The sequence below is a fragment of the Canis lupus genome, chromosome 1 (assembly GCF_003254725.2).
Source record: "Canis lupus dingo isolate Sandy chromosome 1, ASM325472v2, whole genome shotgun sequence".
NCBI classification, from domain to species: domain Eukaryota; kingdom Metazoa; phylum Chordata; class Mammalia; order Carnivora; family Canidae; genus Canis; species Canis lupus.
The window spans coordinates 25,351,748-25,378,707 of NC_064243.1; the positions used below are offsets into that span (position 1 = coordinate 25,351,748).

At 34.7% G+C, this 26,960-nt stretch overlaps 1 protein-coding gene and 1 long non-coding RNA gene across 2 annotated transcripts in view; both read right to left on the minus strand.

Moving 5' to 3' along the window:
- MOXD1 (monooxygenase DBH like 1) overlaps positions 1-26,960 on the minus strand; it is a 95,869-nt gene that overhangs the window by 54,270 nt on the left and 14,639 nt on the right. The window contains exons 2-4 of the mRNA XM_035705349.2: positions 22,832-22,978; positions 21,219-21,386; positions 20,999-21,082 (exon numbers count right to left, since the gene is read on the minus strand). Of these exons, the coding sequence (XP_035561242.1) occupies positions 20,999-21,082; positions 21,219-21,386; positions 22,832-22,978 (399 nt within the window). The remainder of the gene's footprint in view (positions 1-20,998; positions 21,083-21,218; positions 21,387-22,831; positions 22,979-26,960) is intronic.
- LOC125755607 (uncharacterized) lies at positions 1,398-6,946 on the minus strand. The gene is made up of 2 exons (XR_007412513.1): positions 6,887-6,946; positions 1,398-2,269 (listed from the first exon to the last, which is right to left on the minus strand). It is a non-coding gene; the product is annotated as an uncharacterized LOC125755607 (long non-coding RNA).

Below are 26,960 nucleotides of genomic sequence, written 5' to 3' on the forward strand. Positions count from 1 at the left end.
ACTAGACTATTCTCTTACATCAGACACAAAGATAAACTCAAAATGGATGAAAGATCTAAATGTGAGACAAGAATCCATCAAAATCCTAGAGAAGAATACAGGCAACACCCTTCTTGAACTTGGCCACAGCAACTTCTTGCAAGATACAGCTATGAAGGCAAGAGAAACAAAAGCAAAAATGAACTATTGGGACTTCATCAAGATCAAAAGCTTCTGCACAGCAAAAGAAACAATCAACAAAACTAAAAGACAACCTACAGAATGGGAGAAGATATTTGTAAATGACATATCAGATAAAGGGCTAGTATCCAAAATCTATAAAGAATTTATCAAACTCAACAGCAAAGAAACAAATAATCTAATCATGAAATAGGCAAAAGACATGAACAGAAATTTCACCAAGAAGACACACAGATGGCCAACAAGCACATGAGAAAATGCTCCACATCACTTGCCATCAGGGAAATACAAATCAAAACCACAATGAGATACCACCTCACACCAGTGAGAATGGTGAAAATTAACAAGACAGGAAACAATAAATGGTGGAGAGGATGTGGAGAAAGGGGAACCCTCTTGCACTGTTGGTAGGAATGTGAACTGGTGCAGCCATTCTGGAAAACCGTGTGGAGGTTCCTCAAAGAGTTAAAAATAGAGCTACCCTATGACCCAGCAATTGCACTGCTGGGGATTTACCCCAAAGATATAGATGCAGTGAAAATCCGAGACACCTGCACCCCGATGTTTATAGCAGCAATGTCCACAATAACCAAACTGTGGAAGGAGCCTCGGTGTCCATCAACAGATGAATGGATAAAGAAGACGTGGTCTATATATACAATGGAATATTAGTCATTAGAAATGACGAATACTCACCATTTGTTTCGACATGAATAGAACTAGAGGGTATTACACTGAGTGAAGTAAGTCAATCAGAGAAGGACAAACATATGGTTTTATTCATACGGGGAATATAAAAAATAGTGAAAGGGATTAAAGGAGAAAGGAGAGGAATAGAGTGGGAAATATCAGAGAGGGTGACGGAACATGAGAGACTCCTAACTCTGGAAAATGAACAAGGGGTAGTGGAAGTGGAGGTGGGTGGGGGGTTGGGGTGACTGGGTGATGGGCACTGTGGGGGGGCACTTGACAGGATGAACACTGCGTGTTATACTATATGTTGGCAAATCGAACTCCAATAAAAATATATCCAAAAATAAAAAAGCAAAGATGAGCAAGATAAAGATTGAGTTAGCATATTTGAAAAAGAAACCAATAGAATTTCTAGAATAAACACATAATTGAACTTTGAAACTCTACAGATGAGTTAAATAGTATGTGATAGAACAATAAGGAAGAATTACTGAAAATGAAAATATCATTATGACCGCCAAAACAACATTTCTTTCACTTTTATTAAGATATAATTGAACATACACTAAGGTGCATATATTCAAAGTATAAAATTTCTTAAGTTTTGACATACATATATACTCATAAAACCATCACCACAATAAAGATAACTAATATACACATTATCCCCAAAAGTTTCCACATGCTCCTTGGCAATCCCTCACTGTCTTCCCTCCATGCTTCATTCTTATCCCAAGAAACTGCTAAATGGCTTCATGTCACTATAGATTACTTTCATTTTTTTAGAATTTTATGAAAAATGGAATCATGTTATATGTACTCTTTTCCTGTGGTGTCTTTCATTCAGCATAATTATTTTCAGATTAATCTATGTTGGTTTTATGTCCTAATAGTTAATTCTCTTTAATTGCAGAGTAGTAGTGTTCCATTGTTTGTATATACCACCTTCACCTATTAATACACATTTAAATTAATACACATTATTAATACACATTATCCATTCACATATTAATACACATTTAGATTTGTTTCTACTTCTTGGCAATTATAAAGAAAGCTGCTATGAATACTCTTTTATGAATCTTTGTTTGGCCATATGCTTTCATGACCCTTGGCTACATAGCTAATGGCAAAATTGTCAGAATACATAACGATGTATATTTAATTATTTAAGAAACTGCCCAATGATTTTTCAAAGTGGTTGTGCCACTTTCTATTCCCTTCAGCAGTATATTAGAGTTCCAATTTCTCGACATCTTGCCAACTCTTTAATTTTCACATGGCAATTCATGCAGGTGGTATCCCAGTGTGCTTTTATTTTGCAGTTTCTGAATAAGTAATGATGTTGAGCATTGTCTCAAGGCAGTGGACTTTGGGCAGAGATGGAGAGTGATCTCTGGGAAATGAGAAACAATGAGGTAAGTCTTCATGATTTCTTCAGTTAATTGTCCAAGGTGAGTTTCTAGGCTATTGCACAGAAAAGTGAAACTCAGGCAGGGCCTGGCATTCTCCTTGAGTTGAGATCAAATTGGGAGCCCAAGGAGGCAAAGTGGCTTACAGCCCACAGAATATAACAATGGGGGCAGAAAAGACATGCACAGAGAGACAACTCAAGACATCTACATTAGGTTTGCTTCAAGTATTACTGAGCATGGATCCTCTCACACAGGTAAAAATCATCCTTAAAAATCCTACCCAAGATCAGGTGAAAATTACTCTAAAGAATTAGAAGAAATAATGACAGAAATATCACAGTGCAGAAAACAGAGCCTTTCCCCAGCAGAGGGGAAGATCTTATAATTCACACAGTTTTAGGTAAAGTACTCAGAAGGGTTTGCCTTGCAGTGGGTAAAGTGAGTTTCTAACAAAGCTTAAAAATAAGTCCCAAAAGGTCTGATTTCATGTAACTTAACAACATCCGAGAACAAAGCTCAAAAATTTTTATAAAAATATGGACATATCCAGCATCCAGTAAAGTAAATTAAAAATGTCTGGCATCACACAAAGAATCAGAAAAATAAAGCCCATAATGACTAGATTCAAACCAAACTAACCAGAACTCATGCAAATGATAGAAATAGTAGACAGGGACATTGCAACAGAGATTATAACTGTGTTTCATATGTTCCAGAAGATAGATCAAAAATGAATATGTTAGGGATCCCTGGGTGGCGCAACGGTTTAGCGCCTGCCTTTGGCCCAGGGCGCGATCCTGGAGACCCAGGATCGAATCCCACGTCGGGCTCCCGGTGCATGGAGCCTGCTTCTCCCTCTGCCTGTGTCTCTGCCTCTCTCTCTCTCTCTCTCTCTCTCTCTCTGTGACTATCATAAATAAAAAAAATTTAATAAAATGAATATGTTAAATAGAGACATGCTAGAGAAGATAATTTTAAAATATTCTAATTTAACGTTTAGAGATTAAAACTACAATGACTGAGGTTAGAAATACACTGTATACTAGTGTATAGTATTAAGAACAGAGTAGATAATAAAAAAGAGAAGACTGGCAAATTTGAAGATAGAGTAATAAAAAAATAAAAGCAGACTAAAGAAATGTATTTTAAGTGAGTTTTGGGCAACTAGCAGCAGCCTGATATACTTACAATTGGAGTCACCATAAGAGGGGAGTGACAGAAAAGCCTATATAACTAACAACACACCTAATGATAACAGACTGAGTACTTTCACCCTAAGGGAAGGAACAAGCAAAGAATCCACTCTCACCATTTCTATCCATCATTATACTGGAGGTTCTATGCAATGTAATAAGGATGAAATTTTTAAAAAGAAAGAAAAAGGGCCATCAGATCAGAAAGGAAGAAGTAAAACTGCCTTTATTCTGAAATGATATGATGATTCATGTAGAAAATCCAAATTCCAACAATAAGGCTATAACCAGTAGGTGAGTTTAGCAAGAGACACAAGATGCATATATAAAAATCATTTGTACACATTGGTAACAAATAATCAGGAAATGAAATTTGGAGATAAATATTATTTAAAATAGCATCAAAAATATTAGATACTTAGTAATAAGTTTGGCAAAATTGTATAAGATCTCTATGCTTAAAATTAAAAACACTGCTTAGAGAAATCAAATAAGAAAATATTCATGATCTAGAGTTAAGTAAAATTTCTTAGTTACAGCACCAACAGCATAATCATAAAAAAAAGATGAGGTTTTACCAAAATTAAGAACTTCTGTTCTGAGAAACACTGTTACATGAGAAAAGACAAACCACAGATTAAGACAAAATATTTGCAAATCAAATATGTGGTAAACAGTTAGTTATCCAGGCTATTAAAGCTATTCAAGGCTCAATAACAAGAAAACAAATATCCAATTTTTAAAAATGGACAAAGATTTGAAGATGCACTTCACCAAAGAAACTTTATGAATGGTAAATAAGCACATGAAAAGGTGCTCAACATCCTTAGTTATTAGGGAAATGCAAATTTAAATCACAATGAGATACAATGATTAGAATGGCTAAAATTTTAAGACTGACTATTCCAAGTGATGGTGAGGATGTGAGCACCTGAAACATTCATACATTGTTTCTGGGAATGTAAAATAGTGCAACACTTTGGAAAACAGTTTGACAGCTTCTAAAAATAGTAAACACACTGTATACCATATGACCCAGGCCTTCCACTCTTAGGTATACATCCAGAGAAAAGAAAGCATATGTTCATACAAAGACTTATACACAAATGTTCATAACAGCTTTATCAGTCATAGTCCCAAAATGAAACAAGCACAAATATCCATCGAGTGAATATGGATAAACCTATTGTATTATATCCATACAAAGGAATATTATCTAATAGTAAAAAAGATTAACTATTATGAAAAACCGTCCTGTACCTTGGTTAGAACTGTATCTTGGGCCAAGAGTAATGGTGTGCCAGTCCCAAGACCACGCCTCACATGGTCTTAGAGTTTCTATTTTCTCACTTGGAATCTTGCCACCACCATCTGAACAAGCTCAGTCTAGACTTCTGGAGAATATGATACATACTATAAAATAGATCTTGTTTCATATCTGAAACCTCCTAGACCAGCCTACAAAGAGGTGACTTCCCATTATATGAAAAAGCCCAGTCACCATTCATGTACTGCCTACACAACCCAAGCAGCTTGCAGACTTATGAGAAAGCAATGCAATAAACAGAAGAACTCCCTTATTGATCTGTAAACTGCAATAAATGTGTATTTGCTTAAAGCCTTTGAATTCTGGGGCAGTTTGGTGCACAGTAGTAGCTAACTGATACAAAATGAATATAAAATTCTAGTATATTCAATAATTAAACTTTATAAAAAATGAAAATGAACACACTATTTTCTACTCAAAAGCATGGCTGACTCACACATCATATTGAGTAAAAGAAGCCAGACACCAAAGAGTCCAAAATTCATAAAGTTCAAAAGAGGCAAAATGATTGAAGTCAGAACAGAATAGTGGTTATATCTGGAGAGAGGCAGGACCTGGAAGAGGAAGTGAGAGGCCACTTTTGGTGGACCAGTAATGTTTTATTTCTTGATCTTAATTCTGATTCCATGATTAGTTCATCTTCTGAAAATCCAATGAGTTGTGTACTAGTGTGTGTGAATTTTTATGTATGTAATTCAATAAAAGGATTTTTTAAAAATGAATTGGTTGAACAGCAAATTCACTGAAGAAACATAAATAAAAAGAGCATCAGTCTCACTGGTAGTCTGAGAAAAGCAAGTCGAAAGAATCATAAATGTCAGCTTTCACGTATCAGTAGCCAATAAATTTAAAAACTGCAATACCCAGTCTTGAGGGGGAATGAGGAAATCTGCACACATTGCTAGTGTGTGAATTTTAGAAAGTTATCTGACAAATATATTAAAATTTGGAATGCCTATAACCTTAACTCAATGCATTTAGGAATCTATCCTACAGAAATGAAACCACTATGAGAATATTTATTAAAATATTATTTACAGTAGAAAAAATTTAAGTCACCTTGAATGTGAATCAACTGTAAATGACTACAAAAATTGTGGTTTATACATATTAGGGGATTTCATCATGCAAATATTAAAATAAAAGTGTTCTTATATTTTTGACCTGCAATTATATGGGTGGTAACTTGAAAAAGCAAATCTTAAGTCATATGTACAGTGATCCTCCTTTTGTTTAAAAAAAGAAAGGCGATTAACTCAATAAAATCCGATATAATTTTGTGCTTTCTTGAACATGAAGTTTAGAAGGACACAAATAAATGTGTTAACACTGGTTAACTCCAAACTGGAATCTGGGGAAAGCAGGACACTATTGTACACTTCACTTTTTTTCTTCTTGTAACAAGTATATATTACATAAAAAAATGAAACAAATACACATTAGATAATACTTTTTGTTTAATTCCCAGCATTTAAATTTAAAAAAGAAGAAGAAGAACATCAAGTCACTTAATTAAATGCAATTTTCAAATCTTAGGACACAGACTTTACACAAAATTGATTTAAAAAGGAGGAAAAATCTAAGCATTCTCTTAAGAAACAGTGTACGGTACAAACTCCCTAAGCTTTCAAACAATGAGGGATAAAAATTTAACATTTGTGATCTCTTTTCAGGATTATTAATGGAACATCTCCTATCACAAATGAATTTCATATAATTATTAATTCAAGCTGAAGAACAAATATTTTCTAGCAACTTGGAATAAATATACTTTGAAATAATGTGATGGAACCAACAATCTGTTGGAAAATTTTATTTGCTATATGAGTGGAAAATATTACTCAGTCCTAACATTTCCTGTTTATCATTAAAAAAAAGAACTTCATTCTTAAACCTTGCAAATTTCATTCAGTTGTAAATCTTACAACCTATTGCAATAAGAGCTTGCCTTACATAACAAATAAATTATATTTGGCAGGCTTATTAAGAGAACTAAGATTTATCTTGAAAGTGAATATAGAAATAAAAAACAAAGATAGTAGAAATGGAGAAAGCCAAGTTATAAAAACCTAACATACCATATAAAATCCAGTTGGATATAAACAAATGTATTTCAAGGTTTTCATTTTTTAATGCCTAAAAAAAAGTCAATGATATCAAAATGAGTTCCAGGGCTACTCTAAATTACTGGATAATTATATCTAAGTAATTTAAAGCTTTCCCAAAGCTCTAAAAATTATTTCATTATTGATTATTAAAAGATGACAGCAGAAAATGATACAAATCTTGGGTATATTTTTTTTTACCTTGAAATTGTTCTATAGGTCATATGTTGAAAAAAAATATAGCAATTTGGGATTTTAGACTTCAATTTGAATTCCACTTTCAATTATGATGAAAAAAGCAGAGTTTTTCTTGCTAGACTTCATTTTCTGCAATCATGAAATAAAATGCTGCCCAAAGCAAACAGAATGTTTAGAGTGTCAGAGTAAAAAAGTAACAGTAGAAAGACAGTATTTTGTAATCACTGTGCTGCTTCCTGTGCTTTTAGAAACATCTTCAGGTGATTTTCCCAGCAATTTTGGGAGCAGGTAGGATCTCCACTTTGCCAGTGAAGAAACTGAGATTCAGAGTTCTACTTAAATTACCCAAGGTCTTATAAGTGGTAAGTGAGGCAGGATTTCAAGCCAACTCTAAGTGACCAGGAAGAAAGGGACCTCCAAACTTAGGCTCATATAAAATAAAATCCCATTGCAAGACTAAGCAAATGATGTTTTATAATACTAAATACTCGGTGACCTCAGGTAGGATATCTATGTTTTTTGAGCCTCAGTTTCCTAATCTGCAAAATGGCATAAGTAATAAGTAAAGCACAAGGTCTGTTACATAATGAGTACTCAACAAATATTTGTTTTCTAAAATTCAATATTTTTTGAAGATTTCATTTGTGTATTTTAGAGAGACCGAGAGCACGCAGGAGCAGGAAGGGCAGAGGGAGAGGGAAAGAGAATCTCAAGCCAACACCCTGCTGAGCATGGAGCCTGAGGTGGGACTGGATCTTGCCACCCTGAATCATGACCTAAGCTGAAATCACAAGTCAGCTTGCATAACTGACTAAGCCACCCAGTGGCCCCTATAATTCAATGTTTTTAAAGCACTTTCAGAGTAATCTTGAGAAGATAGGAACTCTTATTTCCATTCAACATATAGCTATATAATGTTACCAAGATCAAAAAAGGTAAGAGAAAAACCAAGGGGCATATTTAATAATAGGCCATGCTACCAATGGTAACGAAACACTGATGTTCAGTTTCCATCCAAAAGGACTCATCTTGCCTTGAAGTCATGAAGTTAAAGTCAGCTATTATGGATAAAATACCCAATTCCATTTACAAAGATGATTTTAGAAAGTGGAAAATTTTAATAATTACAATTATGACCTAAATTTGAATCCTGGTTTCAATTAACTAACTGGATGAGAAAAACAGCTTTTTTTCACTAGACTTCATTTTCTGCAAAATAAAATGTTTTCCAAAGATAAGAGATGAAATTTAACGGTTGTGATCTCTTTTCAGGGCCTATCACCTCACACATGAATTTCACATTAATTCAAGCTGAAGAAGAAATAAATTATTCCATAAAATTCTTTCATGGCACTTTTAAAGCTGTATTTTTTTCAACTCTTGAGCCATAAGTAAATTATCTCTGGAGATCTTTATTAGGCTCATGGTTCAATAAAATGAAAAACTAAATGATCCAAACTTCTATGAAGAAGCATACATACAAGATATACATTTAAACTATCCAGAACATGTAACTACTTCCGACAAACTCAACAGTCCAATCACTCTCTAGTGACTCTAACTCTAAGGAAGACCTCTTCATTTCCACAAGAATTGAAAGGCCATCACTCTCTTCTGAGGAACTGCTTACAGCTTTTCTTTAAAGAGCTAAAAGGCTATATGCATATCGTGCAATTAAGAGGTAGCCTTGGTTTCTATTTTGGAGAATATGATGCAACTTGCCAGAGTTTTAACATTAAGTAAAACTGGTAAGTTCATGTCTGGGGATAAAGTAACACAATGGTACCATTCAAGATAAAAATCAGTGACCCCATTTAGGTACTAAAGGCCACAGTCTGGGGTCCCTTTCAGCATTTCACACTAGGGGCTTTGGTATGATTAAGGCATTCTCTGATCAGAAAATGCAGTTACCCTGACAACAAGTAATTGCAGAGTTTCTGCATTCTAATCTGACATAACTATACGATGAATTTAAACTTTAGGCAGCAGCTGTGAGTTGGCCCCCGCACACGCAGATGTTGGTTGTAGCATCAAGTATTCTTTGCCACATGTGGGACCAGATGGAGCTTCCGCACAGACAACTGTGTAATACTGGGGAAGTATAATGCTGAAGCAAGAGTCTTACTTTTTAGTCAATGACTGCTGCTTTCTACAAACTTGGAAGTCATGTTTTGGGGCCAAACTAGCCAAAGGGCTCATACATGTTTATTTTAAAAATATTCAGTCTTCCTGGGGTGAGGGCAGGGGCAGGGGGAATATACAAACAGGAAACTTATCAACAATGGGCAAGTTACTTAACCTCTCTAGGCTCAGGTTTCCTCCTCTATAAAATGAGGATAATAATAGTACCTACTTCCTAGGGTTTTTCTGGTGATGGTTGAGCCATAAAATGTACAGTGATCTCAATAAGTGTTTTATATTATTTTGGTGCTTAAACACATGAACAGAGAGGTTGTGTCCTAGTCATCCTCACCATACCTGCCTACCTCCCTAAGATCAATTTAGTTGTACTTTCCCCAAATTATTCCTTCCAAACGTCACAAGATGGTGCCCAGACCTTCACTCCTTTCTTTCTTTCACCTATACTACGTACTTTGAGAGCAATGTTCGCTCACCAGTTTTAGGGTTTCTCTGTTATTCAGATGTGCATATGTCTCCCCATCTGGACTGGGGGGTCCTTGGGGTAAAAGACTAATCTTGTATTGCCTTATATCTGACAAAAGACATATTACTGAATACTGTTCAAGCAGGTGCTCATTAGATACTCATTGATTCTTCTTCACAATTGGGAGGGTAGTGCAAAGCTATGTATCCAGCCAATTAAGACATATAGTGTATCAAATACACTGATTTCTGAAACAAACCACCAAGTGACTCTCCTATACTCTCAGGAGTTCCTCAAGCCAGGGTAAAAGCTGAAAGGCTAGGGGTAGTATTTACAGGATCACTAATGCTATTTACTTGGTCTTGCCTTTACTTAATATTTAAAGTTCTACATACAACAATTCAGTGAGATTTCAGTGATAAAAGATCTTTTATTGATAATGGAATGCATTAGAGCCAGCAAGGTCACCTTCAGTATACAGTTTCTAGAATGGGGCCATTACCTTATAAACATTAATGTATAGAGTTAACTTCGATACATTTCACTAGGCCATAAATCTTTTGCCTTCATAGAATAAAGTATTCCTTATATCCGAATTAGTTCATGTTGAAATTTTATAATGAAAGTCAGCTGTGGTTCCAGGAAACAGCTGGTGTTTTTGCGTCTCTGCATCCACGAAGAAATATGCAATGCATCAAGGAATGACCTATCTCAAAACCATAAACTGCTTAAATCTTTTTCATGTGCAGACAACTAGCAGTGTATTTTGATAGATGCTCACTATATGCTCAGTTTTTAGAATATTTGTTGAATAAAACAGTGTAATTACTATAAAAATGTGTATTGATGCTACTTAACATGAAGAATATAACCTAAATATAGTCTTTCCCAGTCTGCTGGGAAGTTTTAATAAATATGAAGCAAGGATTCTTAATCAGTGAGTTTTTATCAAGATCACTTGGGCAATTTTTCCAAATGATAGCAACAACCACCCACAAACATAAGGGCCTGGACTCCATTCCTGAAGATTCTATTCAGACTATTCATCTTAGATTGTGAATCAAGAAAAATACAATGACTCGATGAAGCCAGATTCAACCACAATGTTTCTGATATGCGAGTGTAATATTTTTCTTTATAAAATAAATATACTATTAAACTTTTATATATTATCTAAATTTTTGATGTAGAAACACATTTATTTTAAACACGCCAAAAGAGGCTTGATACTTTAAAGAACAGTGCAGTCTTTTATAACTCAGTTAGGATTATCTAAAAACTGATCTCTGATTTATAAGTTTTATAAACTCAAATAGTAGATAACTAATTTATTTAAAGTGAAATTCTACTATATATGTAAATTTTTCCTGCTAATTACTAAAAGCACTATTCATAAAAACTAGAAAAAAAATTAATTGTTGTATCAAAAGGGAAACAATGGATGTTATCCTGTTTTGATAAGTCTATAATTTTTTTTACATTGAAAACAGACACCAAAGTAAAAATGGCATATTATATCCTGTGGGAACACATGCAAAAATTCTCTTCATTTCTTTATAACTTTTTAGGACAACTTTTCATTGCAGATCATTTTATAAATGTTATGTATATACATAAATCAAGTTTATGAATTTATTTTATAAATTTCCAGTTTTGTTAATTCCAATATTTAACTAAAGTCAAAGAATTTTAAGTTGAAGGTCAATTAGAACAACCTCTCAGTTACACAGACTTATAGTCTTTGAATTGTGTTATTAATATAAGTTAATCTCTTGAGAAGCACTGTAGTGCAGTCACATTAACTTGCAACTGACCAATGGTTAGTGTGGGATTAGAACCCATGCTCTTGGTCTGGTTCTTAGGCCACGCTGAGATGTCAGTACTTCTTTCTCCAACAACATAGCTCTTCTTGGTTTTAGGGAACTTTTCTCTGGGTGTTTTGCCATAAACTGAACTTCCAAATTAAAATGTTATTGTTTCTCCCCACATGTCCCTTTTCATGGACTGTTACAGTGAAGGAGGATAAAATAGGTCATCACCATTATTTTTACTTAACTCCAAAGAGGACTGTACTTCAGTTTAAACAGAAGGCTTGTTCTTCTCTAGAAGACCTCTAAGGTCTTGTTCCCAATGATCCTTATGCTACAGGATGTGTCCTGTAAGATTAGCAGGCAATTTTCTTTTCAATGAAATTATTTCTAATTCCTTTCTCCCTAACATCAGCTGAGATTTAACATTCCATGCCTTTTTATAGCCATATACATAATCTCTCACCTAATCATCTTAACGCCAGTCTTATTTAAATGACTTCCTAAATCACAAATTATACTTGATATGTGTCATTTCCTGTTAATAAGCATTTCCAAACCCCAAGTTGGAAAATGGTAGAGTTCTATGTACTGAAATGCTACCCAACGAGGTCTAAGTCAGTTTCTAGGCCCTTTGAACTGGTATCTCTGAAAGGTTCTGGTGGAATTTGCTCATGTAGCCCTCAGTCTATACACTCATCCTGTAGGATTCAAAAGTAGCAGCCTTGACTCTGAAAAACTAACTCAAAGGGCCTATAACTGAATATAAGCTATAAGACATCTCTCACCCAAATTATTTTTCATTGCAGCAAAGATCAGCTAGAAGGCTTGGGTTAGTAGAACTGTAGAGAGAAAAGTCCAATTTTGCTAGGAAGATCTGTGCTGGGTCTTGGCTCTGCATCACAGAATTTGGGTAATAGTGTTAAGCAAGTCACTTATGCACCTATGCTTCAGTGTGTTCATCTGGAAAGTGGTGCTAATTCAACTTGCCTTGTGGGAGGCTGTGAAAATCTAACATGAAAATGTATTTAAAATAGTAAAAAACAGAGAAGCATATAGTTATCTTTAAGTATCTCTTGCTTGAGAAGCAAGAGTAACAGGAATTCAAACCACAGGGTATCCAAACTGCAGTACATATTTCACTTTTAGTTTTAGCAAGTCATACCTGCATACCTCCCTGAATTTAAGTAAAAATCATTCCTATCTTAGTATTACCATACTTCTACTTACACCCATATTACCATCAACATGCAGAATCCAACATAAATATCTTAGTACAGATTTAGTGCTCTTGATAAAAGTGCTGTTCATTAAATTATTTGCCAAGTTTTATAGCCAGTAATTATCAATAAATGTGCTAATGCTTTGCAGTTTTGCTGTCCAACCTCTTAGACTACTTTTAAAAATGTACTAGATTGGGAGTAGAGTTGGGTGGTAGAAGAGCAACAAAGAAAAATAAATATTTTTTCTGTCTGTTGGAAATGGTATTATTTAAGGCCACAGAATGGAAGGCTAATGGGTGACCTAAGAATGTGAAAGAATATTTCCCAGAGTATCGTCACCAGCTGGCTTTTATCCTTAGTTAGACAAGAACAGGAGGAAATTAGCTTAAATTTCATTTGAGTTAGAATAATGGAAGCAAGCTATGAAATCTAATTCCCAGGGAATCTTTTCTTCAAAATAAAATAGAAGCTGACTTCCTACCATGGTTTCAGTGCAGCCCTGATAAGTATGAGAAAGTACTAGAAGTTTGAGTCCATCTCCATAATCCCCATCAAGAGAAGAAAACAGGGCAGACCGGGTGGCTCAGCGGTTCAGCACTGCCTTCAGCCCAGGGTGTGATCCTGGAGACCCGGATTGAGTCCTATGTCAGGCTCCTTGCATGGAGCCTGCTTCTCCCTCTGTCTGTGTCTCTGCCTCTCTCTGTGTGTGTCTCTCATGAATAAACAAATAAAATCTTAAAAAGAAAAAAAAGAAAAAGAAAACAAGCAATTATGAGACTTTTATGTAACAGGTGTTTTCACTTGTATTTATTTCATCTTCACTGGCAATTATTTTTCCTACTTTACAAATGAAGACGTAAACTCAGAGTTAAGTTTGCTCAAGGTCGTCAAGTTAATGAAACGCAGAGTAAGAATACAACTCCTACCTACCTCCAGCAACTCTGCTATGCCCTGTACCGACCTGAAAGCCTTGCTCACCCTGGCACTCTTAGTTTCTATCCCTATTTGAAACTGACATCATGTCCAAGATTTAGACTTATTTATTTGCTTGCTTATTTATTTACTTAGATTTATTTCATAAATAAATTAGAAATATATCTAGTATTTATGAGCTATCTAATATATGACAGAGATAAAAAGAACTCTATGGATATTATTTCATTTGATTTGAGACAAGTACTACTATTATCCCCATTTCACAGATGGGAACCTAGGTTTCAAAATACATGTTAAAATACATGTTAGGAGAGCCTAGGCCCAAGGAATTAAAAAGAGGGGCCTTTAAACTTCCAGGGAAACAGCATTTTCCCTAAGCACTTTTTACCTCAGCAAACCTCGGGAGACTGAGAAGCAAGAGTATCAGGAATTCAGACCACAGTGCATCCAAACCCCAGCACATATTTCACTTTTAGCTTTAGGAAGTCATAGATATTTAGAAGTAAAAAGAGTCATGTGAAATCATCGGATCTAAACCTTTTATCTTACAAAGAATTTGAGGACCATGGTGAGGTTAAGTACTTTCTCTAGGGTCAGAGAGCTAATTAGTGACAGAGTTAGCAATAAATCACTTCCATGAAAAGACATGCATTCAAAGTGAATTAAATTACCTTGTACTCTCAAGTGGCTATTAAGAACACCCAAGTAGCTAGATAATCTCCAGTGTTTCTGTTAAGTAGATGTAACCCAAGAAAATCAAGAAAGAATTTAGCACTGAACAATCTAAGTCAGCAATCTTTAAAATGTGCTCATTTGAGTCAACGCATTGTTGACCCACTTTTTCTACCCACTTCTTTCTGTACAAAGTTATAATTTCAGTCATGGTAAATGGCCAAGTATTTTCATCTCTTCCAGTGGATAAAAGATATATAAAATTTCAGATACACTGAAATATACATATATGTAAAAGCATTTTGGTATTTATAAACCTTGGATGATAAATTCCTGAAGAAGAGGATTCTCATGATTTTACAGCATAATTTTTCCAGAAGATAAAGAATTTTCTATTTTGTCAATGGGTGACAAAATCCACATGTGCCAGGGGAAGTGCCTTGGTATTAAGAATTTAACAACCAAATATAGTGTTATCGAGTATTTAAAAGGAATGGAAAATATTTTCACAGAAGGCATACTTTGAAACTTAATTTCTTTCAACATCTTAAATAGATCTAACTAAATACCCAAAGATTTGTCTTTAGGAAATATGGTTAAATTGGTAAAAAGACAAAGGGAAACATTGATAAGCCAAATAAGTTCCACAGAGTTGGATATAAATAGGTGAAAATACAACCATTTGGTCAACAGTCAATAGAAAACACTTGCTAGTCTGCCACCTAATAAAATGAAACTGAAGGTGAACACATGAAAAAAGAATGAGAACTAAAGCATAGAGTCTATGGAAATGCATCCTGATGACAAACCAAAATGCCATTTCCATCAGGGAAGAAAAATCACATCAATGAAAATATACTTTGAAATATCATTTCAGGGGAAAAAAGGAAGAAGATATAGTGACAAAGAAGAGATCATTCTAATAGTTGTCACGTCATGTATTTTAACACTGAAAATTCTTACAATCTACTAAATTTAACGTAGAAGTCTTACACATTTTCAGAAATAGAAATCCTTTATCACACTTGACATTTCAGAATATGTTAATGCTAAAGTCTCAAACGTGACGGTGTCCTTTTATTTAGAAGAAGGAGGAGGAAGAGGAGAGGAAGTAGAAGGAGGAGGAGGAGGGAGAGGAAGGAGAAGTGGAGGAAGAAGAAGGAGAAGAAATATAACAGGGAAAATGTTCAGCAATGTTTATTTAACATGGTATGTAAATAAACCCAAATGTTCATGCCATGTGCTTAGGAAAGGAAAATCAATTTTTGAATGACTATTCCATGGCTATACAGTACTCTGGCTTCAAGAACATTTCACGGTCACTCAGTGTCATTTATTTTTAGATTTTCTTGTCCTAGGAAACATTTCTTCAAATTAAATAGGTCAGATTTATGAATAACACCAATAGAAAAGAACAGCAGCATCTATATCATGTCAAGAAAGATGTTCTGTTCAGTAGCAAGTATACAGCAGAGCATCTCTCTTCATGCATCTATTAATGAAAAGAATGATGATAGTGTTTTGTTTATCTCAACTTCACATTTCTCCACAGCAGAAAGCTTTCAAATTTCATTGTCTAAATGAAATGAGGGACAATCTAAGTTTTATTTGGAATTCTGACTTGTCTAACTTTGGCAAGTGGCAGTATCAGAGCCAATTAAGTTTATCTGAGGCACAGTTATAGCTAATTGGAATTCTGACTGTCCAGAAAGGGTTGGCTGGTTTGGGATCCATCAGCAACCCAGAAAGTGAACCAGATGATCAACAGATTAGCAATTGTTCATTGCTAGAGATCTACATAATTTTATTTAATTACTTTATTTAACAAACACTATGTGCCTGCCAGGAATTGTTCTAAATACATGTTAAACTTCTTTGATTCAGTTAATAATTACAATAACCCTATTAGGTAAGAACTAGTATGCCGATTTTCCAGATGAGAAAACTGAGGCACAAGGAAGTAAATAATTTGCCATAGGTCATACAACAAATAAAGGCCATCCTTTCTTAAAACTCAGCAACGGTCAACCTTTTAGCATGATGCTCTTTCATTTTCTGGGTCTCCTTACCAATAAAAAGTCACTCAGACAGCAACATTGAGCGGGGGGAAGGCCTAATAATAGTTGGGTTCATTAAAAGTTTTCTATGTGTCAGATATTATGCTAAGTGGTAATACAGTTTTTTTTTAACCACTACATAACTTTCAGTCCAAATAATCCCATGAGGAAGTTACCATTAGAATTTAGGGATCCCTGGGTGGCGCAGTGGTTTAGCGCCTGCCTTTGGCCCAGGGCGCGATCCTGGAGACCCGGGATCGAATCCCACGTCAGGCTCCCGGTGCATGGAGCCTGCTTCTCCCTCTGCCTGTGTCTCTGCCTCTCTCTCTCTCTCTCTCTGTGACTATCATAAAATAAATAAAAATTAAAAAAAAATTTAAAAAAAAAAAAAAAAAAAAAAAAAAAAAAAAAAAGAATTTAAATGATAAAATGGAGCTACAGCTGACAAATAACCTTCCTATGATTAAATGAATGGTAATGGAAAGAAAGCATCTCCATCAGAGCACAGAACCTACCTATGATACCAGGAGGCTTATTGCCTCCCTACTGGAAAGGTGAGCCTGTAAGGCAAGATGGCTACCAAATGGTGAGACAGCCTAGCTGTTTTTCTTTTTTCTCCTCTTTAACATATTATGTTATGTTTAAATGGATGAGTTAGGAGTTCAATTTATCTATGAGAGAGTTCTCTACAAAACTCTACAAAACAACCAACCAAACAAAAAAAAAGCCAAATGAGTATGTTAAACTAGTTATATAACCCCAGCTTCTAATACAGGACATCCAATCGTTACTATCAGGTGATAATGATATTACTGTTGACTAAAGAGAGTGGAAATAATCACTTTCTCTAAACAATTTTAAATTTAAGGTAAAGGTATTATTTGTCAAAGCTTAAACAGGGTTATATTTAAATATGGAGATATGGGCTGGACAGTGGGTCTCAGAGAGAGACACATAGAGGCGATCTCATATGAGAAGTGTAGTTTTAATAAAATTACTAAGTTTTCTTTGTATAATTTCCATATCTGTCTTCCAGTGTGATATGCTGTCATCTGACAATATAAATATTTTAAAATCACAATTTTAAACATCTTTCACAAAATCAAATACAAATCAATAAATTGGAATCACAAGAGAATTGAAACCACCAATAATTTTTATAATAATTCCATTACTTCTATGGATGAAATTATTAATGTTTGTTATTTTATAGTTTTATAAAATATTTACCTTATTTTATATTTTTGGTAGTAAATAATTTTTATCATTACATTATTAAACTTTAAATTAAAAATGTAATTAATATTTTTAATTTTAGTCATTTGCATTAAATATATTCACAAACAGCCACTGATATATTTTATTTATCTGCTTAATTTTATGGTTATTATAACTATGAAATGTATATTGGACAGTACTATTAACATTTAAACTGCAATTACACACTTTTCTTTGTTTGAAATGAATCCAGACAACAAAATTGATTTCTCACAATATTACTATTATCAATATGTTCTTAAAACTCACTGCAAATGATATATAATACAATATAAAAGCAATGTTCTTTTTCTGAGAAAGTATTTTTTGGTTTTTGCATCAGAGAAGAACTGAGTTGTTTTGATACAGTGAGTTGTGGAACATAAAATAAGGAATAAGGACAAGCACCTAGCTGATGGCTTTTCAAAACATATGAGTCTTTGATTCTATAAAAAGAAGAAAAGAAGATATAGTTCTCTTAAATTACTAGAAATCATCTCTGCTAAGGAAAAGAGAATGGAAATCAGGTAATTTCTTAAGGTAAGTTTTAGATCTATGAACTCTACTCTAGAAATATGTTAAAATTTTATGGACGCTGGCATAAGCCACAAATTAAAACTGTTTTTTAAGGATTGTCTCAAAATATATACGACCTGAATTATTTTTACAATCTTTATTTTTAAAGATTTATTTGGGGGAGAGAGAGAGAGAGAAAGAGAGAGAGAGAGAGAGAGAGAACAAGTGGGGGGAGGGGCAGAGGGAGAGGGAGAATTTCAATTAGACTCTCTGCTGAGCACAGAGCCTGGTGCAGGGCTCGATCCCAGGACCCTTGAGATCATGACCTGAGCTGAAATTAGGAGCCAGCAGCTTAACCGAATGAGCCACACAGCACTCCTATTTTTACGACCTACATATTTTGAATTTATTTTCCAAGTAAAGCTTTTTCTTCTCTTTCTTTTTTTAAGATTTTATTTTTAAGTAATTTCTACATCCAATGTGGGGATTGAACCCACAACCCCAAGATCAAGAGTTGCATGCTTTTCCAACTGAGCCAGCCAGGGACCACTTCTCTTTTTGCATATTATCCTATTTAGGTTCATTTCTGAGTAAAATGTTTCATAATACTTAAGGATCTTTAAAACATTTTAAGATTTAATAACAATCTCAGGAATCTATTCTATAAGTGGTATTCTTAAGTAATAATAGAATTTTAAATTCTAGACACCAACCCTCTGCCCTTACAGCAACCACTCCTCTCTCCCTCAAATCCCCTCTTGCTAGGGGTAAAGAACTTTCATCATTTTATAGAAGTCCAAAAGCATATCTGAGTATTACTATGATAAGCACACAATGGGAAAACTAGCTAAGAATTCCTGAATGGATACCAAGTAAATGTCCTACATAGAGAGTTAGAACATACACTCCCCCTTTAAGAGCAGACAAATATTTTTTCATTCTACTTAATTATTAGCATTAATAACAATGAAGAAGAATAAAAATGCATTAATGTAAGTGGTTACAGACTGCAATTTTATCAATTAATATTTGCTGGAAAATGAATCAGGGACCCATTTTGCGAAACATTTGCTTTCATTTCTGAACGTGTGGTTTTACATTTGTCCTTTAGGCTGAGTTCCCATTAAATCTATTGCAAATGACACACAGTACTGTATAACATATAGTATATATAAATATAACATTCTCTTTTCTGGGAAAGGTGTTTCATCAGCAAAAGGAAAGGCCTTTAGGCACAGTATTAAGGCACCGGCAAGAAACAGAAAATAACATTGCACAGAGGTAAGTGGCTCATTTGAAGTCTCATTATTGGTAAGTCATCTGACTGCAAAAATACTACACAAATATTTAGGACTACTTAGTAATTCAGTAAACATTCTCTCAATCGGCTCCTCTTGTCTCTGTAAGTAGTTATGAATCATATGTGTAAACAAAAGGCAGCTCTGCACCACTAGACAAATACATTAGAAATTAACAAACGTAAGTTACTTATAGAATGTATTCAGTGTTTCCATCTCTGCCAAAATACTCTGAGGTTAGTAGGGACATGTTATGACTGACCACCCTTTACAGACGAAGAAACCAGGGCTTACCCCAGAGCGACTTACCTGAGAGCACATAGTTAGTGAAAGAGACAACCAGCAAGTTGAACCCATATACTTCCCTCTGGATTCTAGAACCTACAAATTTGCGTCTTTCTCACACCCATGCTGCTTTGCTACATAGTCTGAGGCTGACAAAAAGCTGATGACATCTGGCCATCTGAATGTTTAGAGTATTTGTATGCGTGATTGAATTCTATCTTATTCTTTCTTATGTCTAGGACACTTTCCCTACCTTCTCATAATAGTTTCTTTGAGAGCATGGATTGTATATTCAGCCACTGTGGAACTACCAAGCAATTTCAGACCCAAGGACATATAATTCCTTAAAAATACTTGTTCATTCACTAATTAGATGCAAAAGTTTTGGGAGACTTTTCCTGGTAGAGGCAGGAGGGAATTAAAAGCCATAGGCAAACTGAGTTTATTTATTACCCAATTCTGTATTTTTGAATTCCTACAATCTACTAATTTTCCTGTTTTCCTATTCTCAAAAACTCACTATAAAAATTGGGTTCTTTTTACAATATCCAATATTTACAGTGAAGCAGACATTCTCAAATATTGGTGGGGAATATAATCTTCCCGTATATAATCTATTGATATGCAAATATATTATTTAAATTGAAACCCTAGCGATTCCAACTGTACAATGTTGCATAAGAAACAACTAGCAGTGGGGCGCTGGGGTAGCTCAGTGGGTTAAGGGCCAGACTCTTGATTTCAGCTCAGCTCATGATCTCAGAGTCATGAGATTGAGCCCCGAGTCAGGCTCCGCACTGAGCATGGAGTTGGCTTGATATTCTTTCCCTTTCTCTTCCCTCCCCCACTGCTCTTCCCCCTGCTCGCAGGAGCTCTCTTTCTTTTAAATAGATGATAGATAGATAGATAGATAGATAGATAGATAGATAGATAGATAAAATCTTTTTAAAAAGAGAAAAGAAAAAGAAATAACTAGTGATGTTCAAATCCATCCCACAACTTTTACCTTACAATGTAAAATTAGGAGACAAAAAAACCAAAATCAAGCTATAATCCAAGATTTCTCTCTAAATTTAGTGACTCCTAAGACAGGGTGGGAGTCAGATAAGCCAGTTCTTTGTTCTTGAAATAGCTTTCCCATACTTGAAAATCATTTCTATTTTTTTAGGAAAATAACAGTATCTCCTTCATTCATACAAATTAAATTTAGCCTGTGAGTGAGTCACATACCTTTATTACATGATGCTTTTCCTGGAATACAGGAATCTTAAACATTTGACACCAATAGGTCGTACCTTTGTTTGGGATGGGGACCTGTCTTAATAAAAAGGGGAAGGGGACACAAAGTCACATTCTCTTGACATGCTATTAAACACAACAGCATAAGTAAAAACTCTTACATGTTTTCAATAAACCCTCCCTTTCAAAAATAAAACCTGAAAAAACTTACGTCCTGATTTACCAGGTCAAAGTACGGTACAACTGTAGGCAACACCTTGCTTGTCTCATGATTCAACAGCCGTAAACTCTTGGTGCCACGATTGGAGTCATGGTACTTAGGACCAGCTTCTCCCACATCTTCATGGTGGTAGGCCCAAATCACTCTCACAGTGCTCTCCTAGTGATCAGACAGGGGCAGCGTTATGTCCCATGAGGACACTTCCCTTAACACTGAGCTGAGTTTAGAGAACTCTATTTAAAGCAGGACAGAGACGTGAAGAAAAGAGAATAATGACATTTGGAGTCCTCAATATGGTCTCCAGCAGTAATTGTGTCAATTTGATTAGATCAGTAGGTATCCAAAAAGATAAGTTTCTCTTTGGAAGAAACAGTCTCTCTCAGCACACAAGATTCTGTCTGCCAGATGAAATTGGTTTTCACTCAGCAAACAAAAGAGATTGCTCAAGGCATGGTGGGGCAGAAGGAAGGCTTACTGAGGTATAAAGAAATTGTTGTGTCCTCCCACAGATAAAAGTGTCTTTGCCAGATCTTTGTAATAAGAACTTTGAAAATAAATAATAAAGCAAAAGCTATTTATTTTAAAAGCTATATTCTTTCTTAATAAGTCAAAAGACTATAATTATTTTTCCAATTAAAGTATAATTGCACTGTATATTACATAAAAAGTGATCCATGTCTTTGCATGTGTTTTTTCCCTTCCTCTTTTAATCTTTACGCTGAATGTTTATCAAAACAGCTTCAGATCAATTCAGCTTCAGATTTTTACATTCCCATTTTTAAAACTTTAATTTATCAAATAAAAAAGATAATTTGATTGATCTATAAAAAAATGAAATCAATCCAAGAAATTCATGGACACTTGCAAAATACCACATGAATTATCTACTGTCTAAATATTTAATTTCCATATGTATAAAGATATTAATGTTTGCATGAAGTCTGACAATAAGAAATCTTGTATAACATATCAGTAGGCAATTTTAATTTTTTTTTTTTTTTTTTAATTTATGATAGTCACAGAGAGAGAGAGAGAGACAGAGACAGAGACACAGGCAGAGGGAGAAGCAGGCTCCATGCACTGGGAGCCCGACGTGGGATTCGATCCCGGGTCTCCAGGATCGCGCCCTGGGCCAAAGGCAGGCGCCAAACCGCTGCGCCACCCAGGGATCCCCGCAATTTTAATAAATCTACTATTCATCTCAATTTTAGAAATTTACAAAAATGAACCAGTCACAAATCAGATGAATTATATCCTGATATTCAGTATCTAATTCCTTCTTGTGTAAATACATTTTTTCCAACCTTTATCTATTGTGTATACTCAAACTTTATAGAGAAAAAGCTAGAAACCTTACAGATAAAATCATACTCACTTTAAATGGCCTTTCAAAATTCTAGATTCACACAAAAATTGCCTTTATTGAAATGTGTAGTCTTAGATTTTCTGTGGCTTCTAAAAAGATTTCAAAGATATTCTAAAACACTGTGTGACTTTGTTTTCAAAGGTTATTTTTAAATATTTGTTCCTTTTATTCTATGAAATGTTTCACAACTGTAAATGTACAATTTGTTCACGTATGCATCCTCTTGTAGACTCCTTACCGTTATACTCTTGTCATTTATGTCACATGTATGCAGTTCTCTGGTAAATTCAATTATTGTGTGGGTACTATTTTCCATGGCATATTCCAGGTGGTAATCTTGCTGAGTATCTTTTTTCAACTCTCTGTTTGCATTTGTAAAATAATCCTGAGGAAAATAAGGAAAAGAAAAATTAGGATATCGCAAATTCAGAGTGAAAAGAATTTAGATTAAGAATATTTATAGTACCTTTAAAAAAAAAAACCACTGATTCTGTTTATTTACAAAATCCTGTATCTACAGTCATTTTTAAAGTCCTGGGAATTTTCAAGTATCGGGGAATATCCCAACTAGGAAATCAGTCCCCTATGAAAGTAGTTCATATTTGAATTTCTGGCCCTTCGGGAAAGTGTGGTATGGATTACAGTATCATAGAGCATCAAAAGAAATGAAGTAAACAAACATTCAAGATCATCTGTTACTTTTCCTTCATTATACAAATGAAAAGAGGAACTTCAAAACTGTGAAATAGCTTGCCCCAAAGTGAATGGACTCCTTTGTAACAAAGATAGAACCAACCCCAAGGTAGGCACTTTTTTCATTGTTACACCAGGTAGAGCTTCTCTTCCTCAAACCTAAAAGCAAAGAGGTTATAGGTTAACCTGAGGTTATAGGTCATTTCAGTATGTGCTTTAATAGCAAATGCTTATTAAAATGAAATGCAATGGAAAAGTATGGAAAGAAATGGAACTAGATGAATTACAGGATATTGAAAACCTGGAGAAATTTTTTTTATGGATCAGCCATGATTTTTGTACTAAACTTGATCACTGGTATACAGATCGCTTCTGGGATGCAAACAAATGCAATGGAGAGGTCATGCGCTTTGAAATCAAATGACTTAGGACCTGACCCCTAGCTCTACCCCTAAATATCCTTGGAGAATTGTTGAAGTCAAACTCTGTGAGCTTTTATTTTGTCTAACAGTAAAATGGGAATACCTATTTTATGTATTTTAAAATATATACCTATTTTATGAACTTTGAAAGATAAAGAAATGAAACAGTAATTGGGGGGAAATTGCCTACAATGGTTGGTGCCCATGTAATGTTAATTTCCTTTCCCCTCTTGCAACGTAGTTTGGTTTTTATCCGAAATATTTCCCTATACCATTTACCATTTTCTTAGATTTTACCATTTTTACCATTTTACCATTTGCCTACCATTTACCACTTGGCCCTTACTAATATATTACAAATATATTACAAAACTCATGGTGCTAATTTTCATCACTTATAGAAGATACAAAATTTGTCTTAATTATACCGGTCTTTCCATACATTATGATATTTTATTTTTAAAAAGCCACAAATGACTGATTTAGAAAATGCATGCTGAAACATTATTACAATTATTTTTACTAACATTAAAATTACATTTGAAGAAAGGATTGCCATGCTTAGCAAAGGAAAGAAAGAAAGAAAGAAAGAAAGAAAGAAAGAAAGAAAGAAAGAAAGAAAGAAAAGAAAGAAAGAGAAAACGAACACAAGAAAAAAACCTTAAATTGTAAATGTCATACTCAAATGGATGGCATTTGGCATTTTTGTTCCTAATACCATTTTAAGGTAGCTATCAAGAATGTGTGTAAATTTGACATCCAGATATTTGCTCAAATCCATTATTGGTGATACACAGAGCCTAACTAACTTTTTTCACCCAGTGACAATTACAACTCACTGAGTACATCCCATGCACCAGGCCCAGTTTAAGCATGTATTAATATATGCACACACATTAACTCACTTCCACCTTCACATCAGGTCTGTGAGATAAAACTATTTTCCTATTTCACAGACGAAAATACTAAAGCAATAAGAAGGTTAAGCATCTTGCCCAGGATCACACAGCTGGTAAGTAGAAAAGCCAGTATTCAAAGCCAGACAGTCTGACTCACATCTGTATCCTTCTTCACTGTTAAACACCGTAGCAGTCACTGCTGAAAAAGTATGGGTTAGTTTATATTTTTTCTGTCTACAGAGAATATCTATAGTTTTTGTTTGTTTTGCTTTTCTTACTTTTCTTACTTTTTCTACTGCTAAAGTTGGGGGCTATCAAAAAAATTATTCTGAGAATGAGTTGTAACTGTGAAAACAACTTATTTTTTTAAATTTTTTTTATTGGAGTTCAATTTGCCAACATATAGCATAACACCCAGTGTTCATCCCACCAAGTGCCCCCCTCAGTGCCCATCACCTAGTCACCCCAACCCCCTGCCCACTTCCCCTTCTACTACCCCTTGTTCATTTCCCAGATTTAGGAGTCTCTCATGTTTTGTCACCCTCACTGATATTTTCACTCATTTTCTCTCCTTTCCCTTTATTCCCTTTCACTAATTTTTATATTCCCCAAATGAATGAGCCATATAATATTTGTCCTTTTCCAATTGACTTATTTCACTCAGCATAATATCCTCCAGGTCCCTCCACATCGAAGCAAATAGTGGGTATTTGTCATTTCTAATGGCTGAGTAATATTCCATTGTATACATATTGTGAAAACAATTTAAATGAAATATTCTTGTCATATTGTGATTTTCCCACTACATGGATTTTCAATATGTAGATGAAATAACAATGTCTATAGACAACAAGGGTCAGATAAACTATGCCTTTATACTGAGTTCACATTTCACTACACAATTCAAGTAATCACAATTTTTGCAAACAAAAGGAATACAACACAAAAAGCAATCAGGTTGAAGAGTAGAACAATTATCCTAGTCTTGCAAATATGTTTCCAGATCCATTGGGATTCCATTTGGAATGGATCCATTCCAGATCCATTTCCAGATCCAAATAGTTATCCAGGTGCCTTTTCCCACCTCTTTGCTTTTGTTCACACTCTTCTCTATCCCCCTTGTTCTCTTCCCCCCCACTGAGAAATCCTTTCCACTGACTCCACCCACTGAAACTTAACTCCATTGAAACACTTCCTTCTCTTCAAGACTCATGATTCTATCTCCTCAACGAAGCTTTCTTTGATTATTCCAACTGGAAGTGATCATTCCCTCTTAGGATCCTTATTTCTCTTTTTCATTCCCATGTAGCCTGCAATATGTTCTAGACATAGAATTATCTTCTCAACCATGTGGAAATTGTCTGGAAATAGAAAGCTAATCTTATCAATCCAGTTATACATTTGTACCTTTAATATAATTGTACTATAAACGGAACAAAAAGAGGGTGACAGATTATTTTCTCAATTGTTCTCAATTATATTTACATATGGTTAAGATCAGTATGGAATGTGTTTAACCAGTTGCTAGCATGGGTTTGAGTCCGCATGATCTGCCATCTGGCACTGAAATCTAGGAACATTGTTATGACCTTTTAGCCCCTAAATGGACATGAATCTTATGAAACTGACATCAGCATTTACTCAAAAAAGGTTTATGCATGCAACAGGCTCTTTGAAATCCTTTTATACTAAGAGGGCATTCCCTACCTATTTTAAAGAAATAGGCCCCCCCAAAAAAACACAAAAAATACCCCCAGATCTAAGAGAGAGAAACCGTGTTTCAGAAGGTTTTCTAATGTGAATTTATATCCTGAGTGACTTGCATATTGCAGATGTTTATTAAGTATGCATAGTTTTAAAAGGAGGATCCTGCCTTTCCTTTTGTTAATTCTAAATAAGGGGATAATTTTGGAAATAAAAATAAGAACTCATCATCCAATATTCACAACTTAGTGGTATGGGAACTGTTTAACTTGAAGGGAAATACTCCCCAGTAGCACCTTCTTTCTTCCTTCAACTTGTATTGAGAAAATAAATGAACCATAATCAAAAAGTCTTAATTGTGTCAATATTTTACAACTAAAAAAATGTCACATTGGCAAACCTTAAAAGCACAATTAAGTGAGGCAAGGAGAGAAAAAGGCAAAAATAAATAAATAAATCTGGGTCTCAAATTTCCTATCATTCAACTATTCCTGCTAGTAGGAAGAAAAGAAGGAAGGGAGGGAGGAAAAAAGACATGAAAAAAAAAAAAAAAGCAGATCACTCAAAGAACAGTCTTGAAAATCTTTCATGCAGGGCACCTGGGTTACTCAGTTAAGTGTCTGCCTTCGGCTCAGGCCCTGATCCCAGG